General features: G+C 55.9%; 3 protein-coding genes across 5 annotated transcripts in view; 2 read left to right on the forward strand and 1 right to left on the reverse strand.

The window, feature by feature from the left end:
- The window catches only part of AIFM3 (apoptosis-inducing factor, mitochondrion-associated, 3), a 38,210-nt gene extending 36,726 nt beyond the window's left edge, over nucleotides 1-1,484 (forward strand). For 2 of the 3 annotated variants that reach the window (XM_009893320.1, XM_009893321.1), the window contains exon 19: nucleotides 1,445-1,484. In XM_009893320.1, the coding sequence (XP_009891622.1) occupies nucleotides 1,445-1,484 (40 nt within the window). Of the gene's footprint in view, nucleotides 1-820; nucleotides 842-1,444 lie in introns of all 3 variants that reach the window. The other variant, XM_009893319.1, reaches the window with a different exon arrangement.
- A 4,616-nt stretch (nucleotides 1,485-6,100) lies between these two features.
- Nucleotides 6,101-7,859, forward strand: LOC104293800 (transmembrane protein 17B-like). Its single transcript, XM_009893330.1, has 4 exons — nucleotides 6,101-6,218; nucleotides 6,560-6,663; nucleotides 7,078-7,191; nucleotides 7,578-7,859. The coding sequence occupies exons 1-4, from the start codon at nucleotides 6,101-6,103 to the stop codon at nucleotides 7,857-7,859; spliced, it is 618 nt and encodes a 205-aa protein (XP_009891632.1).
- A 778-nt stretch (nucleotides 7,860-8,637) lies between these two features.
- On the reverse strand, nucleotides 8,638-19,853 carry P2RX6 (purinergic receptor P2X, ligand-gated ion channel, 6). The gene is made up of 9 exons (XM_009893331.1): nucleotides 19,785-19,853; nucleotides 15,542-15,617; nucleotides 14,698-14,791; nucleotides 13,396-13,537; nucleotides 13,104-13,213; nucleotides 12,529-12,622; nucleotides 11,420-11,485; nucleotides 9,679-9,756; nucleotides 8,638-8,676 (listed from the first exon to the last, which is right to left on the reverse strand). Exons 2-9 carry the CDS (start codon nucleotides 15,594-15,596, stop codon nucleotides 8,638-8,640), a joined length of 678 nt encoding a protein of 225 aa, XP_009891633.1. The 5' UTR covers nucleotides 15,597-15,617; nucleotides 19,785-19,853.
- Nucleotides 19,854-20,031: the final 178 nt, after the last annotated feature.

A 20,031-nucleotide genomic window follows, 5' to 3' on the forward strand; every position in this document is an offset into this window, starting at 1 on the left:
CCCCCCTCCCAGGAGGTTTGTCTTAAACACTGGCATCCAAATCCTGGCACAGACTCGAAGGGACAGTGGTGCTCACTGCCACGGGGCGCTCGCACATCACCGAGGCAGCACTGCCCGATGCTGGGGTGCCCCTGGGCACCCAGTCTGTCGAGGGGACCTGCAGAGAGGGGCTGGGTGCGCTGCCCATGCACAACCCTCTGCAAGAGCAAAGCCTGGAGAGCCCGTGGTGCTGGGACACCGGCCCTTGGTGTCTCAGCCTCCGGTTCATTGGGGCATAACTCGTAGGCAAAGTGCATTTTTTCTGCCTTCGCTTTGTTTTGAAGACTTTGCACAGGACAGAGTGTACCGCTGCACGCAGAGGGTGGGTGCAGAACACGCTGTGCTGGGAGGTGATACCTGCTGGGAAGGAGCCTCTAGAGTGGGAATCAGAGCTGAGGAGGGATGTGGGTCCCCGTCGCTGAGGTGTTTCCACACCTGCGATTAAAGCAGACTTTCTCAAAAGCCGGGGGAGAGAAGCTCTCCCGGCCCCCGGGCAGCCCCGAGCCAGCTCAGCCGCCACAGACACCCCTGGGACAGGGAGCATGTCAGGGGTCCAGCCAGACACCAGTGACCATGGCAGGGTTGTGCCCATCATCTCCAGTACAGCAGGGAACTGTTGCTGGCCGCCCAGTTTGCAGCTAGAAGGGAGGTGGCATCTCATGGTGGTGGTGGGGAGATGCTGGCCCCATGTGGTGGGGCTCAGTGAGCCTGGAGGAAGCCGGACCGCCTAAACCTGAATGTCTTTTCTCTCTCTGTCTCCTGCTGCTTTCGCACTTTTCAGGCTGTTTGTTCGTCATGGCAAGTACGTTCGGTTTGGGGTCCCGGGTGCGCTGGGTGTGAAGGGCTGGCAGGAGGGACAGCCAGCCCCCTGCTTGGGCCACGGCCCGAATTCCTGTGCCGGAAGACCGGTTATGGCTGCATCCTTGTTTTGCAGCCCCCCTCCCCCCCGCCATGGGTGATGCCACCGTGCTGGGTGGTGGGGCTGGTGGTGGCTGGAGCCACACCAGGGGTGGGCACGGCTGCTACGTCCCCTTTGCAGGGTGCTGGTGCACAGATCTGTCGGGAACACGCAGCTGCCTTTTGGCTGGGACCCCGCTGTTCGGTGGGTCTCCATGAATTTTCAGCTGAATGCCAGAAGGGCTCGTTTTAAGTTAAAGAGATACCGTTTGAACTTAGTTTTACATGGAATTGAGGATCTGCAAATGGGTTTTTGGATAGTGGCATGTGAGTGAGGGCAGAGGAAGAGGCGCTGTCATCCTGCCCAGGAGCGCAGAGCAGCAGTGGTGCTGGGATGGGGACCGATGACCGGACTAGTGCCGAGGGCAGTGCCCAGGCACGCCAAGCACATGTGCTTGTGCACGCTGGGAAACATCTCACAGCGCTGATGGCTTTTTCTCATTTTTAGAACCGGAGATATGTCCTGGCTAACTGGGAAAGGCTCCTAATGCTGCCGGTGGCTGCGCCCTCTTAATGCTGCACTCGCTATTGGGGGACGGGATGGCAGCTCCATGGACAAGCGGGGACACCGCGGCTGAGTCATTTCCCTCTGAGACCTGGATGAACCCGGCGCCTGTCACTGCGCACTTACCTTCCCAGCAGACCGCCGACAGCTCCTCTGCCCCGGTGCCTACCAGGCTGGGGCTCTGCTGTTGCAATTCCCGTGGGACGCTGGAAAAGCAGCCCCCAGAGAGAGCGGGGTTTGGCACCGTCAGTGGGCACAGGCACCTCGCGGCTGCGGATGCTGCCGATGGGCTGGGGGGTCCCCAGATGTGTCTGGTCCGAGCACGTCCCTCCCCCCCGAAAACAGTGCGAGCGCTGTGCTTTCAAGCACATTGCTCCTTCCCAAATCCCCTTCACTCCCAGCAGAGCTCCGATGTGCATCCCTGCAGAGTCCAACACCCGCTCCCTCTCCACATCGCTGCAGCACTTGCCACGGCTCTCCCCGTGCCCTCCCACCCCAGGGAGCAATTGGGGGGGTGGCAAGGAGATGGGGTCATGCCGGCTTGTCTCCATGTGTTTGTGTTTCACTTTCTCCCTTCTCCAGGCTGGTCGTCCTGTCCAGCCCCCCCAGCAGAGATGGGTCCCTGCCCAAGCCGAGGGCTCTGGAGCTCATCGGTCCCAGCATCGGCAGCATCTCCCCATCCCAGAGCAGATGAGGGGCTGGAGCGCTGCTCTCCATCTCTCGGGGCTCGGTTTGGGCTTGGGCAGCTCTCGGTCAGTCCCCGGGGTGTGGAGCAGGGGCTCCCTGGAGAGGTGCGGCAGCTGGACTGCAGTCCCCGGGCTTGGTGGCTGTCCTTCCAACCAGCCTTGTGATGTCTCTCTCTTTAATGATTATTGCGGGATTAGTACTGCCGCTGAGATGTTACTCAAGGAAAAGCAGATGGAGGGGTATTTCTGTCCTCCGGCCTTCATCACTTGTTCCTCCTGTCGCCCACTGACAAGGCTGCATTTCTCATCTTGGCTCTCCATGTCTGTGCTCTGCTGTCGTGTTTTCTGCTCCCTGCTGGAACGAGAGCCTTATCTCCAGCTCAGAAGTGGACCTGGCCAGCCCAAAGTCCCATGTCCATCAGCCCAGCAGAGCCGGGGGACGAGAACCCCCCCTTGGAGAGCGTCCAGTACTCTGTCCTAGGGGAGGTTTCTTGCCCCAAAATCAGTGTTTTACCCTGAGCCCAAAACAAGAGGATTTATATTTTTAATTTGATTAACCCCCTATGAATTAAAACAGTACTGTTCTTGAGATCTGGATCATCTCTGATTCCTTCCAAAGCCTTGTGTCACCTCTGCAAGTCAGCCGGGTGGTGCAAGCACCTCTTCTGTGGAGGCTTCCCACTGTGTCCAGCTCACCTGTATTTATTTCCAGACTTTGTGATCTTTGCTGGGTAGAAACATCACCAGTCATCTGTCACGTCTCTGCTTGGTCTCTCCTGGTTTCACTGCAGGGTTTTTCCCAGGTGGCATGACCAAAAAGGCTGGTAGGCAGGGACGTGCATGCTCCAGCACACAGTGATGAACAGGGTCCTCTTCTGGATCCACAAACGGATGTGAACTTGCAAGTCTCATGTTAAGTCCCAAAAGCTAAATCTCGGTGTCCCCATCCCCAGGGCTTTCTCTCGAGGGCAGAGGTGGCTGGGGCTGCTCAGCTCTTGGTGTCCGGGGTGGGGGCCATGCACAGTCCCCAGTGGAGGTGGCTGCCCAGCCCTGGATCGTCACACTCGCTGTGGAGATGTGGCTTTGCATCCTGTGTCTTGCTGGTGGGGTGGTTGGACTCTGCTTTGGCAGCTCCCCAGGGGACCTAGCTGGGGGTGCCTGGGGACACCGGGACACTACATGGTGGCAACCCCTGGAGGTCTGTGATTTTCCCCCTGGGTTCTCTGGCACATCTTCCATGCTGGATGAAACTGGCAGCTCCTGTACTCTACGTACTTCCCCAGCACAGCTTTTCCAAGGCCTCTGTCTTCCTGCTCACCCAAAGGCTTTGCATCTTCTGGAGTCCTCCTTGGCAGATCAGCAGGGCGCTTCGTTTTTCAGGAAGATGCCCTTTGACTCCTTTGCCTCTGCCAGGGCCTCATCCAGTATTGGGCATGAGCTGTGCACAGTGGCCATCACCCCCACGTCCACAGCGCTGAAGACCATGCAGGGGCTGAGGAAAGACCTTCTGCCCCAGCTTATGGCTGCAGTGTGGGGAACAAGTCCCATTCCCCCTTTTTATAGAGAGCTGTTTCCGCCGGGGCTGGGAACATCACCCTGTGACAGGCGAAAGCCCAGTCACCACCACGGCTTTCCTTAGGCCATGCGCTGGGTCATGGGTAGGACTGCTGGCATAGCTGGGCATCCTGACACCGACCTGTGGACATTGCTTCTCCACACCAGTGCGGGACGGTGTTGGACCCAGGACCCCTCATCCAGCGTCCCAGCAAATGCGTACCAGTTGTGAGCATGTCCTGGAGCTGGGCAAGGCTGGGTTGTCTCCTCTGCCACTTCTCCAGGCACATCTTGCAACCCCCCATGCCAGGACAGAAAGTTTTCGGCTCTCCTTAAGAAACTGCCTGTTCCCATCGGGAATGAGCACCATTAGCTAAACCCAGCTGGGGAATATGCAGCTTGTCTGTGACCCCCGGCTGCATTGCCCCATCACATTTAGCTTCACCAGATTGCCCAGGTATCTTCTAGGTTGCTCACCTGGATTGCCCATGCAGATGTGATGTTCCCAGACCCCGAGCTCTCCACCAGCTCCTGCTGAGCTTTGCCTATCACCCTGCCCGCACCTCGCCCCATGTTGGGACCCGGGGACCCACGTGTTGGGCACAGCACACCTTCCCTTCCTGCGCACACAAGAACCCTTCTGGACACCTTGTTGCAGCATCGCAGCAGGTCACAGGTTTATTTTTAGTTCCCTTGGGCCCTAAGCCTTTGCTAAAAAAATCACTGCTCCTCACAAAATGTTTTCCCAGACGTTAAGTATGGCCTCACCCTTTGCCCATCCATCTCTGCCCTTGGCCTTGCACCTTGCAGGTTGCTTGGGTGATCGTTGCCTCTTCTGGCATTTACTCCTCGCTTTGTTCCTTCTTACAGCCCCCAAGGAGGTCACGGCAACACAAATAGCTTTGCCTTCTCCCTTTCCCGCAGTGGCACGCTTGTCCCCCTGTCCCATGGGTTGGCTGCCCTTGTCTTGGCTAGAGCTGGTACCAGCTGAATGGTGGTGGCCAACCATCTCCAGGCAAGTCTTCCCAGTGTCACTTCTGAGGCTGCGAGGTGGACAGTGTTACAGGCTCTGGTTAAACGCCCGCCCCGATGCAGTGGAGAATGTCTTACCAGTGGCATCTTCAGATGTCTTGTCCGAGCATTGCCAAATAGACCAGAAGGATCTCATGGGCCTCTCTGCTCAGCTATTATCCTTCTTTAGCTCAGTGTCCTTCTCTAAGAACAGGCCAATGCTTGTAGCAGGGTGTATTTTTTCCACACTTGGGTAGAATTTTCTGTGAAATCCGCTTTGCATAGTTTGGGTTTTTTTTACCAGTAATGTAAGGACGGGGAGCGGCTGCCCTGAGCCCGGCCATGGGGCCACACTGTGGTTTCACAGCTGCTCTGTGAGCTGGAGAAAGGACGTGCACCCTGAGCTGTGCTCACAGCATGGACCTGCCCTGAGACACTGGGTCCTTGTGCGTGGAAGCCCTTGATGGACTTCAGCCCATCATGCATTGGTATAACCATGCTTTCAGCCCCAGGTGGGCTTTTTTGGGCAGCATATGGCAATGAGCTCTGCAGCTTAATTTTGGCTTTATCAAGCAGAAGAATCCTCTTTTTATTTAGTTTCTTGTGTCCCTTGCCAGCACCTGGCCCTTAAGGACCAAATTTACAATACTGTTTCCCAATATTTGCAGCAGCTGCTCTGATGCACCTTCGGGGACAGGTTGGAGGATGAAGATCATGAGATGAGACTGTGCCTGTTGGGTAGGACTAACTGCGAAGGCCCCAAAGCACCATCCCCTTTCTGGCTCAACCACCCTTCTGCACACACTGTCCCTCCCTGAGGCCTGGGGAGGCTGAGCAGCATAGAGACCCGCGGGGGCAGCCTGTTAACAGGGAAGCTCACGGTGATGGGTAAAATGCAGCATGAGCCTGGAGGCTTTGAAGAAGCGTTTCTGGCAGAGAGCACCATCCCCTCCGCGGGCATCCTCATCCGTCCGGGAGTTTTGAGCAATCATTACGTCAATACAACCCGGCTGGGAGAGGGTACAGCGGAGCAGAGTGCTGCCTGTGGGGTGCACAGGCTGAGGCCACCGCCGCGTCCCCATCACGGTGATGGGTACAACCTGCTGCTCACCCCCCGCAGGCTGCTGGGGAGGGGAGACGCTCTGTACCTTTGTGGCCCCCGCATGGGCTTGGTGTCCCAGGAGGGAATTTTCATCCCCCGCATCCTCCTCCCACCTCAGCAGCCCCATCCCCAGGGAGCCAATGGCCGGGTGGCCCCGTGCATTAGCCCGACCTGTCATCCCGTTAATTACCTTCTGGCTAATCCCGGCTGAGCCAGGCTGGGGCGAGCAGGGCTCGACTGCCGGCCATGGCTGTGCACACTCCTCTGCCCCCCAACCTCCGCTGGGGCTTGGCGGCGTTCAGCAGCTCCCTCTTCATCAACAACAAGACGCGGGACAGCGGCGCTGCCCACACCTACCACCCAGGTACGGGCAGCGGGGCTCTGCGGCCACGGGGTTTTGGGGGTGGTGGTGTTGGTGGTGTTTGCTGTCGCTCCATCACTGTGAGCCTGCCCAGCACATCACCAAAGCACCCGGGTGCCTCTGAGCCAGGAGCACCCGATGGGTCCCTGCGTCCACCCGTTGATGAGGGGGAGCAAAAATAAGCACATTTAGTGCAAAAAGCCACTCTTGCCACCCAGCCGTCCGCCCAGGCACGGCGGGGGCTGTCGCTCTCCCCTCCGTGGGCTGTGAGGCAGAGGGTCCCTTGGGGCAGCGAGGCCCCGGGGGTGCGGGGCAGCCCAGCCCACCCTGCCTGCCCTGCCTAGCCCACGAGGTGCTGGCCAGCCTGCCCCTCCAGATGATGCTCTACTTCAACGTCTACTACTTCCCCGTCTGGTGTCTGGCTGAGGGGATGATGCTGCAGCTGAAGGTACCGTTCAGTGGGGCACATGGTGGGGGTGCGGTGTGAGCTTCTTTCTGCCCGACCTCCCTGGGCACACGTGAGCGGGGGAGAGGGAAGCGTCTTCTAAATTAATGGGTCCCCACGCACACAAACAACATGCCCTGTCCCCTGCAAGACAAGATGGCTCACCCCTGGCTCTCCGAAACGGAAATTCTGAGAACAACCACTGAACTCTCAAGGCAGGGAAAGTTAAACTGGGGAGGGCAGAGCGGGTAGGGCTGGGCACCAGCATGGGTGGAAGCCGGCAGAGCACGGCGAACTGGGAACAGGGCAAAGGGGATGGGTAGGTGGGCACGGGACACATGGGATGGGAAACGGGGCATGGAGAGCTGGGCATGGGGCACAGGGGCTGGCTGGGACGAGGCTGTGCCCCCGTTACAGTACCAGCTGCTGCCTCAGCACTACCAGTTCCTGCTGGTCACTGCCTTCCTCATCCTTACTCTGGCTGAGGGCTCCCGCCTCTACCTGGGCTACGTGGGGAACCTGCAGGAGAAGGTAAGTGCCCTCTCTCCACCCTGGCCCCTGTGCTCGGTGAGGGACAGCCCTGCTGGGGCGGGGGGGGGCTGTGGCTGTGCTGGCTGTCCCCTGGCTCGGACCTGAGTGCCCATCACTGCCCGTTCCTCCTGGAGCTGTCCTGGGAGGGAACTGCGGGTGCAGGGAGGACTGGGAGGCAGGGGAAAAAGGGGACCCACTCGCTCTCCTGCTGTATCACTCCCTGTGCTGTAGGTGAGATGCTCCAGCACTGGGCCAGACAGCAGCTGACCATGTCCAGGCACAGCTCCACGTAGCGAGGACGCCCCCAGTACCCAGAGTGGCCGATGCAGGGAGCTCCTGGGGCAGAGAGGGTCCCCCCACCCCACCACTGGCCTCTGCTCCCACAGGTGCCCGAGCTGGCCGGGTTCCTCCTCCTCTCCTTCCTGATCCAGCTCCCGCTCCTGCTCTCCCTGCTGACAGACAGCCATGTCATCCGTCTGCCGCTGGAGATGGCTGTGCACAGCCTTTTCCTGGCCTTCCTCCTCGCCGAGATTGTGGCTGCCTTCCTTGCACTGAAGACCATGACCAAGCAGCTGGCAGCACAGTTCTACCTGCGACAGTTCAAGGAGGGTGGTGGGGGACACCCAGGGCAGGGGGGCAGAGCGGGGCAGGCAGCCACGGAGGGGTGATGCTGCAGGACCCCTCCATCCCTCGCAGTCAGTGCCAGCAGAGAGCAGTAAACGGTGCTCGGACCCCACTGCGCCTCCACACACTGTGTTTTTGAGCCGGGCAGCTCGTGGGGTTCCTGGAGCACCCCATGCATCAGCACAGGGCTGCGCTCATCCTCACTGGGCATCAGCCCAGGGCTCAGCTCTTAAACCCTCCCTGAGCAGAGCCAACTTGGGGCAGGAGGGTGCAGCCCTGCGGCTCCCTGAGGAGGTCCCCAAAGGATCTGGGTTGCTGGTGTGAAGCCATCCCAGCTGGAAGCACGCAGGGCAATGTGAGGTGCGAGAGTGGCACCGCAAAACCTTCACAGCCCTCCCCCAGGGTCAGAGCCAGAGCAGAACCACCTTCCGCTTTCTGAACAGCTTTATTTTGTTCCACCCCTGTTTTCTGTGGGAAATCAATGCCCAGGGCTATCTGGAACGTGAAGTGCAAAGTGCTTTAAGCCTCTGGTGCTGCGCATGGGCCAGCTGCTCCCCCGCAAGCTCCGGTTCCCGCAGCATGGCTCTGCTTGCTCACCGGCCGGTCAGTGCTGGGAGCTGCATGTGGAGTGGCTTTGCGCTCCAGGAGCCAAGAACTTCAGCATGTTTGTCTCTAGGAAAGGCAGACCCTAACCCCAGCAGCACACACTCGGGCCACGAGAGCTGGGCCACCTCCACCCAGGCCACAGCCGTATCCCCATCACATCTACCTGGAGGTCACTCTGGAGCGAAGAGCACTTGCGGTGGAGTATTCCCAATGTCCCTAAGCCGCAGGTTCGGTCTTACCTTTAGGGGGTTTTGCCTGTGAAAGGAACAGGAGCATCTTAGTATACTAGAGACAAGGGGACAGCCCAGGCAGGTCCTGCGCTGCTCTGCACAGTCCCATGCGACAGATGCATTGCTTGAGACCCCCCCACCAGTCATGATTTGAGATTAATCATTAGGAACAACACTTTTTTCCCCCCCGAGTAGGATGATGCAGCCCACTAGGAGCTGAGGGATCTCTGTCCTCAGAGGTTTCCAAGAGTTGGCCAGATAAAGCCAAAGATGAGGAGGGACTTCTTTCCTGTGAGGGGGGCAGAGCAGTGGCACAGGCTGCCCAGAGAGGTGGGGGAGTCTCCCACTCTGGAGCCATTCCAAACCCGCCGGGACGCCGTCCTGTGCCACTGCTGGAGGTGCCCCTGCTCTGGCGGGGGGTGGCACTGGGGGAGCTCCAGAGGGCCCTTCCCACCCTCACCAGACTGTGACCCAAGCTGGGGCTGGCAGCTCTCCTGCTCTGTGGGGACCTCCCAGCCCACACCCTGCCCGGTTCACCAGGGCCGGGCAGCGCCAAAGCGGCAATCATGCACAGCAAGAAACTCTGTCACTGAACTGCAGCATCAACACTGACACAGCAGCAGGGCGCGCTCTGCAGAGCTGCCCTCTCTCCACACGGAGCACGGCCAGATTCAGTTCAGAAGAGGGCGAATAAACATGGAGCTGGGTGAGGTTTCTACGGTAAGGTGCCCTCAGGGACTCCGTGTTGTCTCATAGTTGAGGTGGTGGCACCAGCTGAGGTCTGGGCACCAGCTAGGTCCCTCTCTTCCGCTCTGCTGCCTGTCATCATTGAACTTGTAAGACTTTAATCTCTGTCAGGCTCAGTCCAGACCACCCACCAAGCCCAAGAGTTGAAAAACTAAGAACTGCTCCACCAGCGTTTTCCCAGGCCTTGCAAATTGAGTTTTACCCAAGGGGCAGAAAATAATTAAATTCACTTTCAAAACTTCACTCCAACCTCATCTCTCCGAAGTGGCTCCATCCTTACCTCCTCAAACTTCTCCTTCCAATAGAAGTCAGCCTTCGCATCCAGGTAGAGCAGAACCAGGTCACAGACCACCGTGGCCTGAAGACAGACAAACACAGCAGGGCAGTTAGCAGCGAAGCTTCCTGCAGGAGCACCAGGCCCTCTGCCCCTGCTCCCACTGAGCCCTGCAGCAGAACATGGGCCAAACTCCAGCACCTGGCCAGTGTTGGGGACAGCAAGCCTGACCTGCCTCTGGCCCCGGCCCCCCCAGCAGCTCCACCAGGTTCTCTCTGACCCCACCTGCTCCCATTAGCTCCACAGGAGGTTAGACATGATCATCTGGGCTGGTCCTGGTGGACAAGTTGCCCATGAGCCAGCAATGTGCCGTGGTGGCACCATGGGCCAAACTCCAGCACCTGGCCAGTGTTGGGGACAGCAAGCCTGACCTGCCTCTGGCCCCGGCCCCCCCAGCAGCTCCACCAGGTTCTCTCTGACCCCACCTGCTCCCATTAGCTCCACAGGAGGTTAGACATGATCATCTGGGCTGGTCCTGGTGGACAAGTTGCCCATGAGCCAGCAATGTGCCGTGGTGGCCAAGAAGGCCAATGGCATCCTGGGCTGCATTAAGAAGAGCACGGCCAGCAGGCCAAGGGAGGTGGTCCTCCACCTCTACTCTGCCCTGGTGAGGGCACATCTGGAGCACTGTGTCCAGTTCTGGGCTCCCCAATTCAAGAAAGACACGGAACTACTGGAGGGAGTTCAGTGGAGGGCTACAAAGATGCTCAGAGGACTGGAGCATCTCTCTTCTGATGAAAGGCTGAGAGCCGTGGGGCTGTTCACCCTGGAGAAGAGAAGGCTGAGAGGGGATCTCATCAATGATGATCAATGTCTAAAGGGGGGGTGGCAAGAGGATGGGGCCAGACTCTTTTCAGTGGTGCCCAGTGACAGGACAAGGGGCAACAGGCACAAACTGGAACACGGGAAATTCCATCTCAACATGAGGAAAACCTTCTTTACTTTGAGGGTGGCAGAGCACTGGCACAGGCTGCCCAGAGAGGCGGTTAAGTCTCCTTCTCTGGAGAGATTCAAAACCCGCCTGGACGTGATCATGTCCAACCTGCTCTGGGTGAGCTTTGGCAAGGGGTCAGAGTAGATGATCTCCAGCAGTCCCTTCCAACTCCTAACCTCACCCTGGGACGCAGGGTGAGGGCTGCTCCAGTGGAGAGCGGCCATCCCAGCCACATAAGGGACTGGAATGAGCACGTACGGTAGAAAAGAGGAGGCAGGTGGGAGAGACCAGTGTCCCCGTTACCCTGCTGAAAGGGAAGAGCCATAGAAGTGCTCTACAAGGGGCTGCCGCATCTCAACGACTGCAACACCATGTCCATGCTGGAGCCAGACATTGGCTCCCTTTACAGTCAGGGGAGAAGAACAGAGAGGAGGTGGTCTCTCATGAGGACCAAGGCAGCAGGAACAGACTAGCCAGCACCGCCCCAGCGATGCGCCTTCCCAGGGACAACACAAACACCCGGGCTCTGCGAGATGTGCCCCTGACAGTGCTCAGGATCCTTGATCCCGCAGTGTTGTTACTGCTAATGACCGCAAACAGAAAAATGGGAGCTAACACCCTTCCAGCCCATGTTCCCTCCCGGGCTGGTAGGGACCCAGGAAGCCTTGTGGCCAGGCAGGCCGGGGAAACAACAAATGAGTAGCAAATCCCAATCCACGGATTGGAAAGCAGGAGTGTATCTGGAGTACTCACAGCACCAAAGAATGCGATGCCAGTGCCGAAGCTCACAGCAGCGGGAATTATGTTGAACTTCCCAGCCTGGGGAGAAACAGTGGATGGAGGGGGAAGACAGTGGGTGGAAAGTGGTGAGAGGGTTGTGGGACAAGCCCTGCTGGGCAGTGTGCTTAAAGCCAGGGAGGCGCTGGTGGAAACAGGGACCATTTCTCCATGCCCAGCTGCAGGAACCTGACTGCTATTGCCTTGACCCAAGACCCCTCTGGCTGTCAACAAAGGGATTGAGGCAGCTCAGATTACTGTGACTCCTGCAGGGACAGCAGGAGCTTCCCTCCTGCTGCCACCCACAGAACTGCATCCCAGCGAACTCCAAACACAGCCCTGGTGTGGTGTCCCTCTGCTCAAATAAGTCTGGTATCTCTGAGGAAAGAGACTTTGGGGTTCCCATCTCTCTCCTGGCTATTCTCCCCTGCTCCACACCTCCCAGACCCGGTCTCACCACCCAGAAGTGGTGCACCCTGTCCTGCACCGTGTGCTTCACCCTCTTTGGGTGAAAAGGCCACTGCTAAGCATGACAGACCAGCTGTGGACATCTCTCAGGGTGGCAAGTCCCCTCAGCAACAGGCTCCACCTTGCACAGTTGAGTACTGAGTTTGTCAGTGATGCTGCACAAAGTAGCATCAGCCATGCCCATGCCTTTTCTCCCTGAGGGCACAATTAATCAAGAAGGGACTAATTGTCCAGGTTCAGAAAAGTCAAGGTTGATCTTTGCCAGGGTGCTCCCACCAGGAGATCCCCAGAGATACTCACAGGCCCTCTGCCCAAACGAGCTCACCTTGCCTACAGGGCCCAGCACTTCTCAACACCCATGTTAGATCCCCGAGGGAAGCCTCACTGCTCAGGGCATTACCAAGAAATTTCTCTTTAAACGGGAGAGACCATTTTTTTCCTGCTCTGCTTGGAAAACTCTGGAAAGAGGTGAAGAGCTCACCAGGGTGGGGAGAAGCGACGCCAGCAGGAAGCCATGGGGCTAGCGGCAGGAGAGCAGCAGGGAGCGGTGCGGGGAGTCAGCCCCGGTGATAAGGCTGTCAGGACTGCACATGCGGGGTCTGCAGAGGAGACGGTACCTGGCCGTGCACGGAGACGTCGAAGCGGATGCCATAGAGCTTCAGCAGGTTCCGGTAGAGCCGCCGCTGGGAGTCCCAGTAGTAGGAGGCAGTTCTGCGTGAGACATTGGATGCAGCTCAGAAAGCCACGGCAGCTCTGCGCAGGCAGAGAGGAAAGAGGGCTGCCTGTGCTGTACGATCACTGGGGCTACCACGTGCCTGTGCACACCTTGTGTCCTGCACAGCAATGCACATGCTGCCGTGACTCACTGGCTTGGCATCAGCATCCGGGCATCAGCATCCACTCAGCACCCAGCCCGGGGTCATTGGGAGCATGCTGCTCCCAGTATGTCCAGTTCAGGGTCAGCACGGGGATGGACAGCCACACATCCCTGCCCTCAGGCAGTTCCAAAGAGAGAGCTACAAGGTGCGGGAACTACCACAACACCCTGGTACTGACAGACCCTGCACTGAGTTACCACATCCCCATGTCCCTGCTGCTCCTTTCAGAGCACCACTCAGGAAAACTGAGATCTTGAACCACTGCCATGTGCTCAACTCACAGGCCTGTGTGGCCACTGTCGCAGCACCCTCACCTAAAATTGTACCTCCTGTCCTGCAGGCTGAAGGAGTACTGCGGCTGGCACTGGGCAGAGGGGTGATCCAGGTTGCAGTCCCACTCGATGCGAACGCCGATGCTCCCGCCCTGAAAAACACATGTTACTCCAGGAGAAGCATGGGATCAGAGATTTGCTGAGTTCTTTACTGTTCAGATGTTCACAGATCGCACATTCCCTTAGCATTCCAGGGGTCAGTCCTGTCCCCACCCCCTGCCCACATCCTTGGGGAGTTGAGTCATCTTCCATACTTTTAAAAAAAAACAAGTACCAGCAGTGCGAGGTCTCCAAAGGTCTCTCCAGCTGCCTCCACCATGTCACGGACACGGAAGATGGGGCAGAAGGGATTGAAGAACGGATCATACGTGCAGCTCTTGAAATAGGTGGGGTCACTGGTTTGCAAAGTATTGCACCTGAGACAGGAGGGAGAGAGGGAGCTGTGAGAGGCGGAGGTCAGGGAGCCCGGCTTCAGGACTGAAAAGGAGACTCTCTTGCTGGCGTGGGACTACTAATGCTCCTGCTTCAGAGGGAGACAGTCATTGCCTCCTCTAAAGCCTCAGTTGGAGAGAGGGTGGAGGGGAAGCAGCCCACAGGAATCACACATGGACTTATCACCGTTTACAGCATCTGCCATGGTCCTTCCCCTCCCAGCTCCTCTCCTCCACCTCTGCCTTTGTGCTTTTTTCCTCCCCAGCACCTAGCTCCCACCACTGTGAGATGTAATGACCCAGCTCTAGGGGCGATAACAGGGCAGCCCAGCTGCCCCAAGCCTCATCTCCTGCCAGAGTAAGGCAGCACAGTCAGCCTGCCTGGGGCATCAAGGCCAGTGCAGCCCTTCACTAGGCCTCTGTGAAACCATTTTGCAGGGACTAAAAGGCAAAAATATATGGGACAAAATGAGACCTTGGAAATGACTGGCATTCTCCGGCTCTGTCTTCAGCGCTCTACACAGGCAGACGGCCACCAGTCTCTCTCTCTGAGGGCTCCCCATCCCACTGCTCTTACATCTGCAAACACAGGTGCTGCTGAGGCGACCGGCATTCTCCTGAAAACACTATCCTGAACCGCAACTGCCCAAGCCACTGCCCATCCTGAATGGCACATAGCTTCTTAGCTGCTCAGCCCCAGGGCAGACAAGCTCAGCACAGAGGCTGGACTAAGATGCACGCAGAGTCTGGCTGGACAAGCCTCATACTTACTTGGAGAAGTTAAATTTGGTGAAGTGGACAGTATTTTTTATAAAAAGAGTGAAATTCTCCGCCTCAGCCAGAAGAGGTTTCCTGGAAAACAACCACCAACAAATTCAAATTTTGCACAGTGGCCAAGGCACGTCCCCATTCCCCTCACCCTGCAGTTTCTTCCACAATCCTGGGACTTTGGCTACAATGGACAGTTGCAAGAAATGCTCTTGCGTGGAGTTCTCTGGCCTTAACCAACCGGTAGATCAATGTCAAAGATCTCACTCAGTCTGGCTGCCCCTCAGGCAAGTATGGTCAGACCCCTTGTTACACAGAGCACAGAGGGAAGGAACCAGAGCTCTCAACGCCTGCTGTCCCCTCGCCCTGTGCCTTACCTGGGCAGTGTGTTGTTCTCCACAGGACACCAGCCGTAGATCTCACAGGTTGAATGGGTGGTGTTGAACATCACACATTTCCCAGTTTTTATCCCTAGAAATGAAACAATGTGTATCATTTGCTATTCCTTTTCAACACATCTTCTCTGCAGCTCCCCTCCTGGAATAGTGCCCTAGCCACTGGCTTGTTCTGGCCTTCTCAAAACCTGAACCACAAAGATGACCCTGGGATCATCTTTAGTGTTTTCTCCACCCAACAACTTCCCTGTGAAGGTTTCCCTCAAGGCCAAATGACAGGAGCTGTTTTACAAAGACAAGAAGCTGCTTACTGCTGTCAGCGCCTGTCTGTCCAGCGCAGCCTCTCCTGCCCTGTGGCTGCTGAAGCCACCCGCTCCCCAGCTGGGAACACGACAAGCTGGGGCAATCCCACATGCAAAGTTCTGGCGAAGTTTTAGAGCTGAAATATCCTTTTTCCAGCTGAACTCATATGGGCTGCTAATATTCACCAGCATGAAATAAAAGCCAGGTTTTATTACAAAAGGAAAACCTGCTAATCACACAGCACACCGGTTTCAATTCCGACAGCCAGTATCAGAAACAAAGCACCCCTGTATTTGTTGTGACAGTGCCCTGTGCCCGCAGCACCTGCTCATCCAGCCGTGACAGGTCTCTGTAAGGTTTTGCCAAGAATAAATGGCTGGAGAACACTTCCGTGCACACTTACAAAAAGCACTCAACTCAGGCAATAAGGCACCTTTGTGGATCTGTTTGCTGCCAAACATGGGGAACTAAATGATTTTATGGTTTTTTTGTTTTGTTTTGTTTTTAGCAAAACACCCAGTACCATTGCCACCAACCACTGGGTTTCCCATGGGACAGTCTGCATCTTCTGTGCACATCGCGTCAAGAATAGAAGGGCTCTGAGAGAGACAGAGAGAAGCGCTGTTACTGCGCTGCACAGCCGCCTGAGGCCACGCAGTCACTCACCCGCATTTCTGTGCTGCTGCTCCTGTTTCTCCAAGCACGGCCCAAGCACTTACAGAAGACATCCACCATGTCCAGACCCTGGACAGCCTCCAGCCAGTGAGAAGAGAGGCATCTCTGAGGGGCAATCCTTTCCGCCTGTCTCCACGCTCTTTGGGGTGCTCACCTCCTCTGCCACAGCAGCAGAGGAAGCCTCAGGAGCTAGCTTGGACCTTTCAGCTGGGACTGGGAACAAGCACAGTTTGGGTTTGGGAGGGCCTTAATGGCAGAGCCGATTAAGCACTTGGTAAATCAACACCACAATTTCCCTGGGGAAGGACCAAAGAGACCCTAAACACAGCATAACACAAGTTTTACAAAAGATGTGGAAAGCCTCACCCTCACTCTGGACCCATGATTGCCAGGAGCAGCGAAAACTCCTATTCTAACACAGAGAGATGACAGCAGGTGGGAGAATGAGTAACACCTTCTGCCAGCTACTCCCAGGCCATCACAGGAGTCACCAGCCCATCAGAAATCCAAATCCCCAAGCTCAGAGGGGCACAGAGGACCAAAGGCAGGTGGGGAAACACCAGTTATAGAGTCACAAGTGGGGGTCTCCCTGGGCCCCTCCAGAGCTGTCCCAGGACAGCCTCAGCCCCTTGGTCCAGGTGTGAAACCCACCATAATGAGCTGAGAGAAACTGCTCGCTGAAGCACCTTTGGGCTGGGGAGATGCACTGCCTAGCGGTATGGCAATCATTTATGGCATGCAGAAGAGACATTTAGGGGATAAGATGTTTAGGGGAGGAAGAAAAGGCATGGAAAGGAAGGGATCTAGGTGAGCTGAGAAGGAACAAACATTGGAAAATAGAGGGATAAAAGGATGCAAAGGACTGGTTGCATGTAAAGAGCTGCCCTGTGCCTCATCAGCACAGCCTGACCTGTCTTTGGACTAAACTCCATTTCTAACTATTTGCTTGGGCGAGAGGCTCTATTCTGCATGTGCATATGGGGGTCTAAATGCCAGAAGCTGGAGTGGGACCACTGGTCACAAAGGTCCAAGTGCCTGGGTACCACCAGCTACAGCAAGTGCAGGTGTGCTCACGAGTGAGTAATTCACAGCAAACGACAGGCTGAACGAGCCAGAGAGGAGGTGAAGGGGCCTGGGAGCGAGGGGGGGTGTCTAACTACCGGAGGGACCAGGAAGTCCTGTCTGACTGCTGGAGACAGGTGGCTACTGGATTCACACCCCTCATGCCTACTGATGGCCCACTCATAGCTTGAAGGACCCACCTGTAATGCTGTAATAAGCACTTATGAGAGCACTTTGTCGTCCTGGATTCAAATCAGATGTCATGGATTCAACCTCCAGAAGGAACCAGACAACACCCAGACGAGCATGTCAGTCCCTTCCCAAGTCCAGGTAACAAGACACATGACAAGTGCCACTTGGTAGACAGACACTTCTGGGTGTCCAGGGCATGCAAGCCGCAAAGCTTGGGAGAAATTCAGGTACTGAAGTCTGTGATGTCATTACAGAAACCCTAAAGCCTGGCCAAGAAGGTTTCAATCTCACCTACCACCTTTTAGCAGAAACGAGCCTTGAAAAAATATCTGTTGGTGCTGGCATTTTCTACAGGCACGATCCAAACCAGGATACATGTGCCACAAGCGCATTGTGAGTGAAGCGGAGAGATCTAGACTTGGTTAAAAGCACTCATTGGGCACTGGATCTCTGGTCCTAAAACTCTAAACCATTGCTGCATCTTGGTTGTGTAAGGGTCTAAAAGCTTGGGAAAATTAGGAGGAACAAGTTTTTCTAGGCACCTACTCAAGAAATGCAGGTTTTGGACAGGACAGGAATGCACGGCAGCATTCAGTACAGGTTTCTTGACAAGCAGGTGAACTAGTACACGTTCTCAGAAGACACCCCCCAGGGGGTTCACAGCAGAGCTCAGACGCTGCTCAGAGTTCATAGTTCCTGGGACAGGGGTGATTTCAGACAGGGGCAGCAATTATGTGCTTGTATTGACAGCAGAGACCTCTGCATAAATTCTTGGAACCTCACAGCTGGAAGGTTTATATTCACTTTCTATAGTCACAATTAAGTGGGTAGAAAAAGACTATATTCTTAATATTGTCAGAAACAATTGCTGACTCCCAGCCCTCGACAGCTATGCAGCCACATACCAGGGCCTGGGAAGCAAAGTGAACCTTCTTGGACAGCAAACCACCAGTAGCATCACATGGGAACAAAGAAGGATGAGGCTTCTCCCAAAGTCTAACAGGTCCCTCATCCCCTTAGGACACGGTCCTGTGCTGCTTGGGGCTGGGACCAGTGCTGCTCACATGTGCATCCATCAGCAGCATCTGGACCTGCAAGAGCTAAGCACAGCTGGATGTGTTAAATACCATTATTTAAGTGAAATGGTCCCTTAGCCCCAGCGTTTGCATCCGGACAGTGCATGCACTCTCTCCAACTAATGCCTCCTGGCTCCGTGTCTATTTTGATCATCTTCTTTAACCTTCAAAACTCCTTGCAAATAGAGGCAGAGGGTTTTGAGCCACTCAATATATTTGAGATCAACATTGAAAAGTCTCCCTAGGAGGTAAGTCACAGCTCAGCCAAAATCTGAGCTCAACACAGACATCAACTGCTGCAACAACCCGTTCTGCGTTCGGGTGCTGCCTCTGGCCCCATCCAGACTTTTCCCTGGTCTGCCAGCACAGAATTCTTTGGTAATTCAGAATATTCAGAACCTCCTGCAAAGTCAAAAGCTGCCACTGCTAAATCTTCAAAGCTTTCCAAACATGAATGTCAGCTACAGCCCCAAAGCCAGGAACTGAGAAGCTACTGGAGAGCAGCACGGGGTGAATGCTGTGACAGACACCCAGACACAGCACAGCACTGTAACAGGAAGAAGTGCTCTGCTCTCTCTGTATCCTAGGCTTGCACACTGCAAAAATAAGCATCCAGAGATGCTCGTGTGAGAGCCCTGAAATGCTCTACTGCACACATCTTCACCTAGGGACATTCCTGCCCCTGTCAGTCCTTTAGGACTTCTCAACATTTTAAAGAGGGATCATTAGCATCATTTTCCCTGCCCCAAACCCCAGGTTGCTCCTCCTCTTGCACAGCCTGCGGGCTGCGTTTGGAGAGCAGCCCAGCCCGGCAGCCTGCAGCACAGGGTGAGTTGGGAAGCAGGACCAGGCTGGGCATGGCACAGCAAAAGCCAAAGGGACCATTAGGACAAACAGTGCTTGGCTCAGGTACAAGGTGCCAGCAGTGACTTAGCTGAAAAGACATTTGCTCCTGTCTGCCAAGCAGGGTCCAGCTCGGGAGAGTTCACTTGAAGAGCTGGCCTGAATCCAGCCTTAAAGGGAAGATTTCTCCCAGAGAACATAGACCACTAAGTGCTGGCTGACTGGGAAACCACCTAGAGCCTGTGCTCTGTTCCTCCTAAAAATAGGATGCTAAGATGGAGAGGATACTAGTCCTGCAGCAGAGAGTTATAAAGGAAACATGGCACAGGTATCCATGGAGCGTGCGTAAAAGCGTTAGGAAAAATGGCAGAACAGAGGCAGAAGAATGGAGCAGCAAGTCAAGAAACGAAGAATGTGTATGAGACTCAAGAAGGAACACCGGTAACAGGTATTAGCTGGGGATGGCAGTACTGATGCCAGTTCAGTGTGGAGACGAAATCGTAACAGGGCAACACAGCTCAGCCTCCCCAGAGCAGCCCTTGTCCAGAGGCAGGAGAAAGCCTGTAAAGATCACAGTGTCACCACCCCTCCAGAAGCCCAGAGAGCAGGCGAGGACCCAACAGACCGTGTCCCTTGTCCTTCTGGTCACCACGAGTGACCCCGGCCAGACAGCTTGCATAGACCTCTTGCTTCGTGCGGGTATGACAGAGCAAGTGCAAATGAGCAAGTAACATCTATGGGGCAATGTAAATGAGGGCAGTCAGTGTTGCTAGGAATAAAATATCCATTTTTCCCTTCTGTCTGGTCTTGCACCAGGTTTTTCTGGTTCCTGTATGGCTACTGAGCAGCAGCACCCACTGGCTTTACAGACCGAACCCCACTTCAGCGCAGGGCTAAGGAACAGGGCGGCTCACTTACCTCGGGACAGGTGCCCTGGGCTTGCTTTGCTGTCGCGATGAAGTTGGTCACCAGAAAAAGCACATTTTCTCCCTGGGAAGCAAGAAGGCGCCTTCAGCGGGGGGATTTACACCCTCGTGCTCCTCAGCGGCAAAACAACCACCCCAGTTCCCTTTTTTCCGGCCTTATAATTTACAACGCTAACGCCCCCCTTTCCTTTCCCGAGGGGTTTTACCACAGCTTTTTGCCAACACCCTCTCTCCCTCCC

This window comes from Charadrius vociferus, unplaced genomic scaffold (assembly GCF_000708025.1).
Source record: "Charadrius vociferus isolate BGI_N301 unplaced genomic scaffold, ASM70802v2 scaffold579, whole genome shotgun sequence".
In the NCBI taxonomy this organism is placed as follows: Eukaryota; Metazoa; Chordata; class Aves; order Charadriiformes; family Charadriidae; genus Charadrius; species Charadrius vociferus.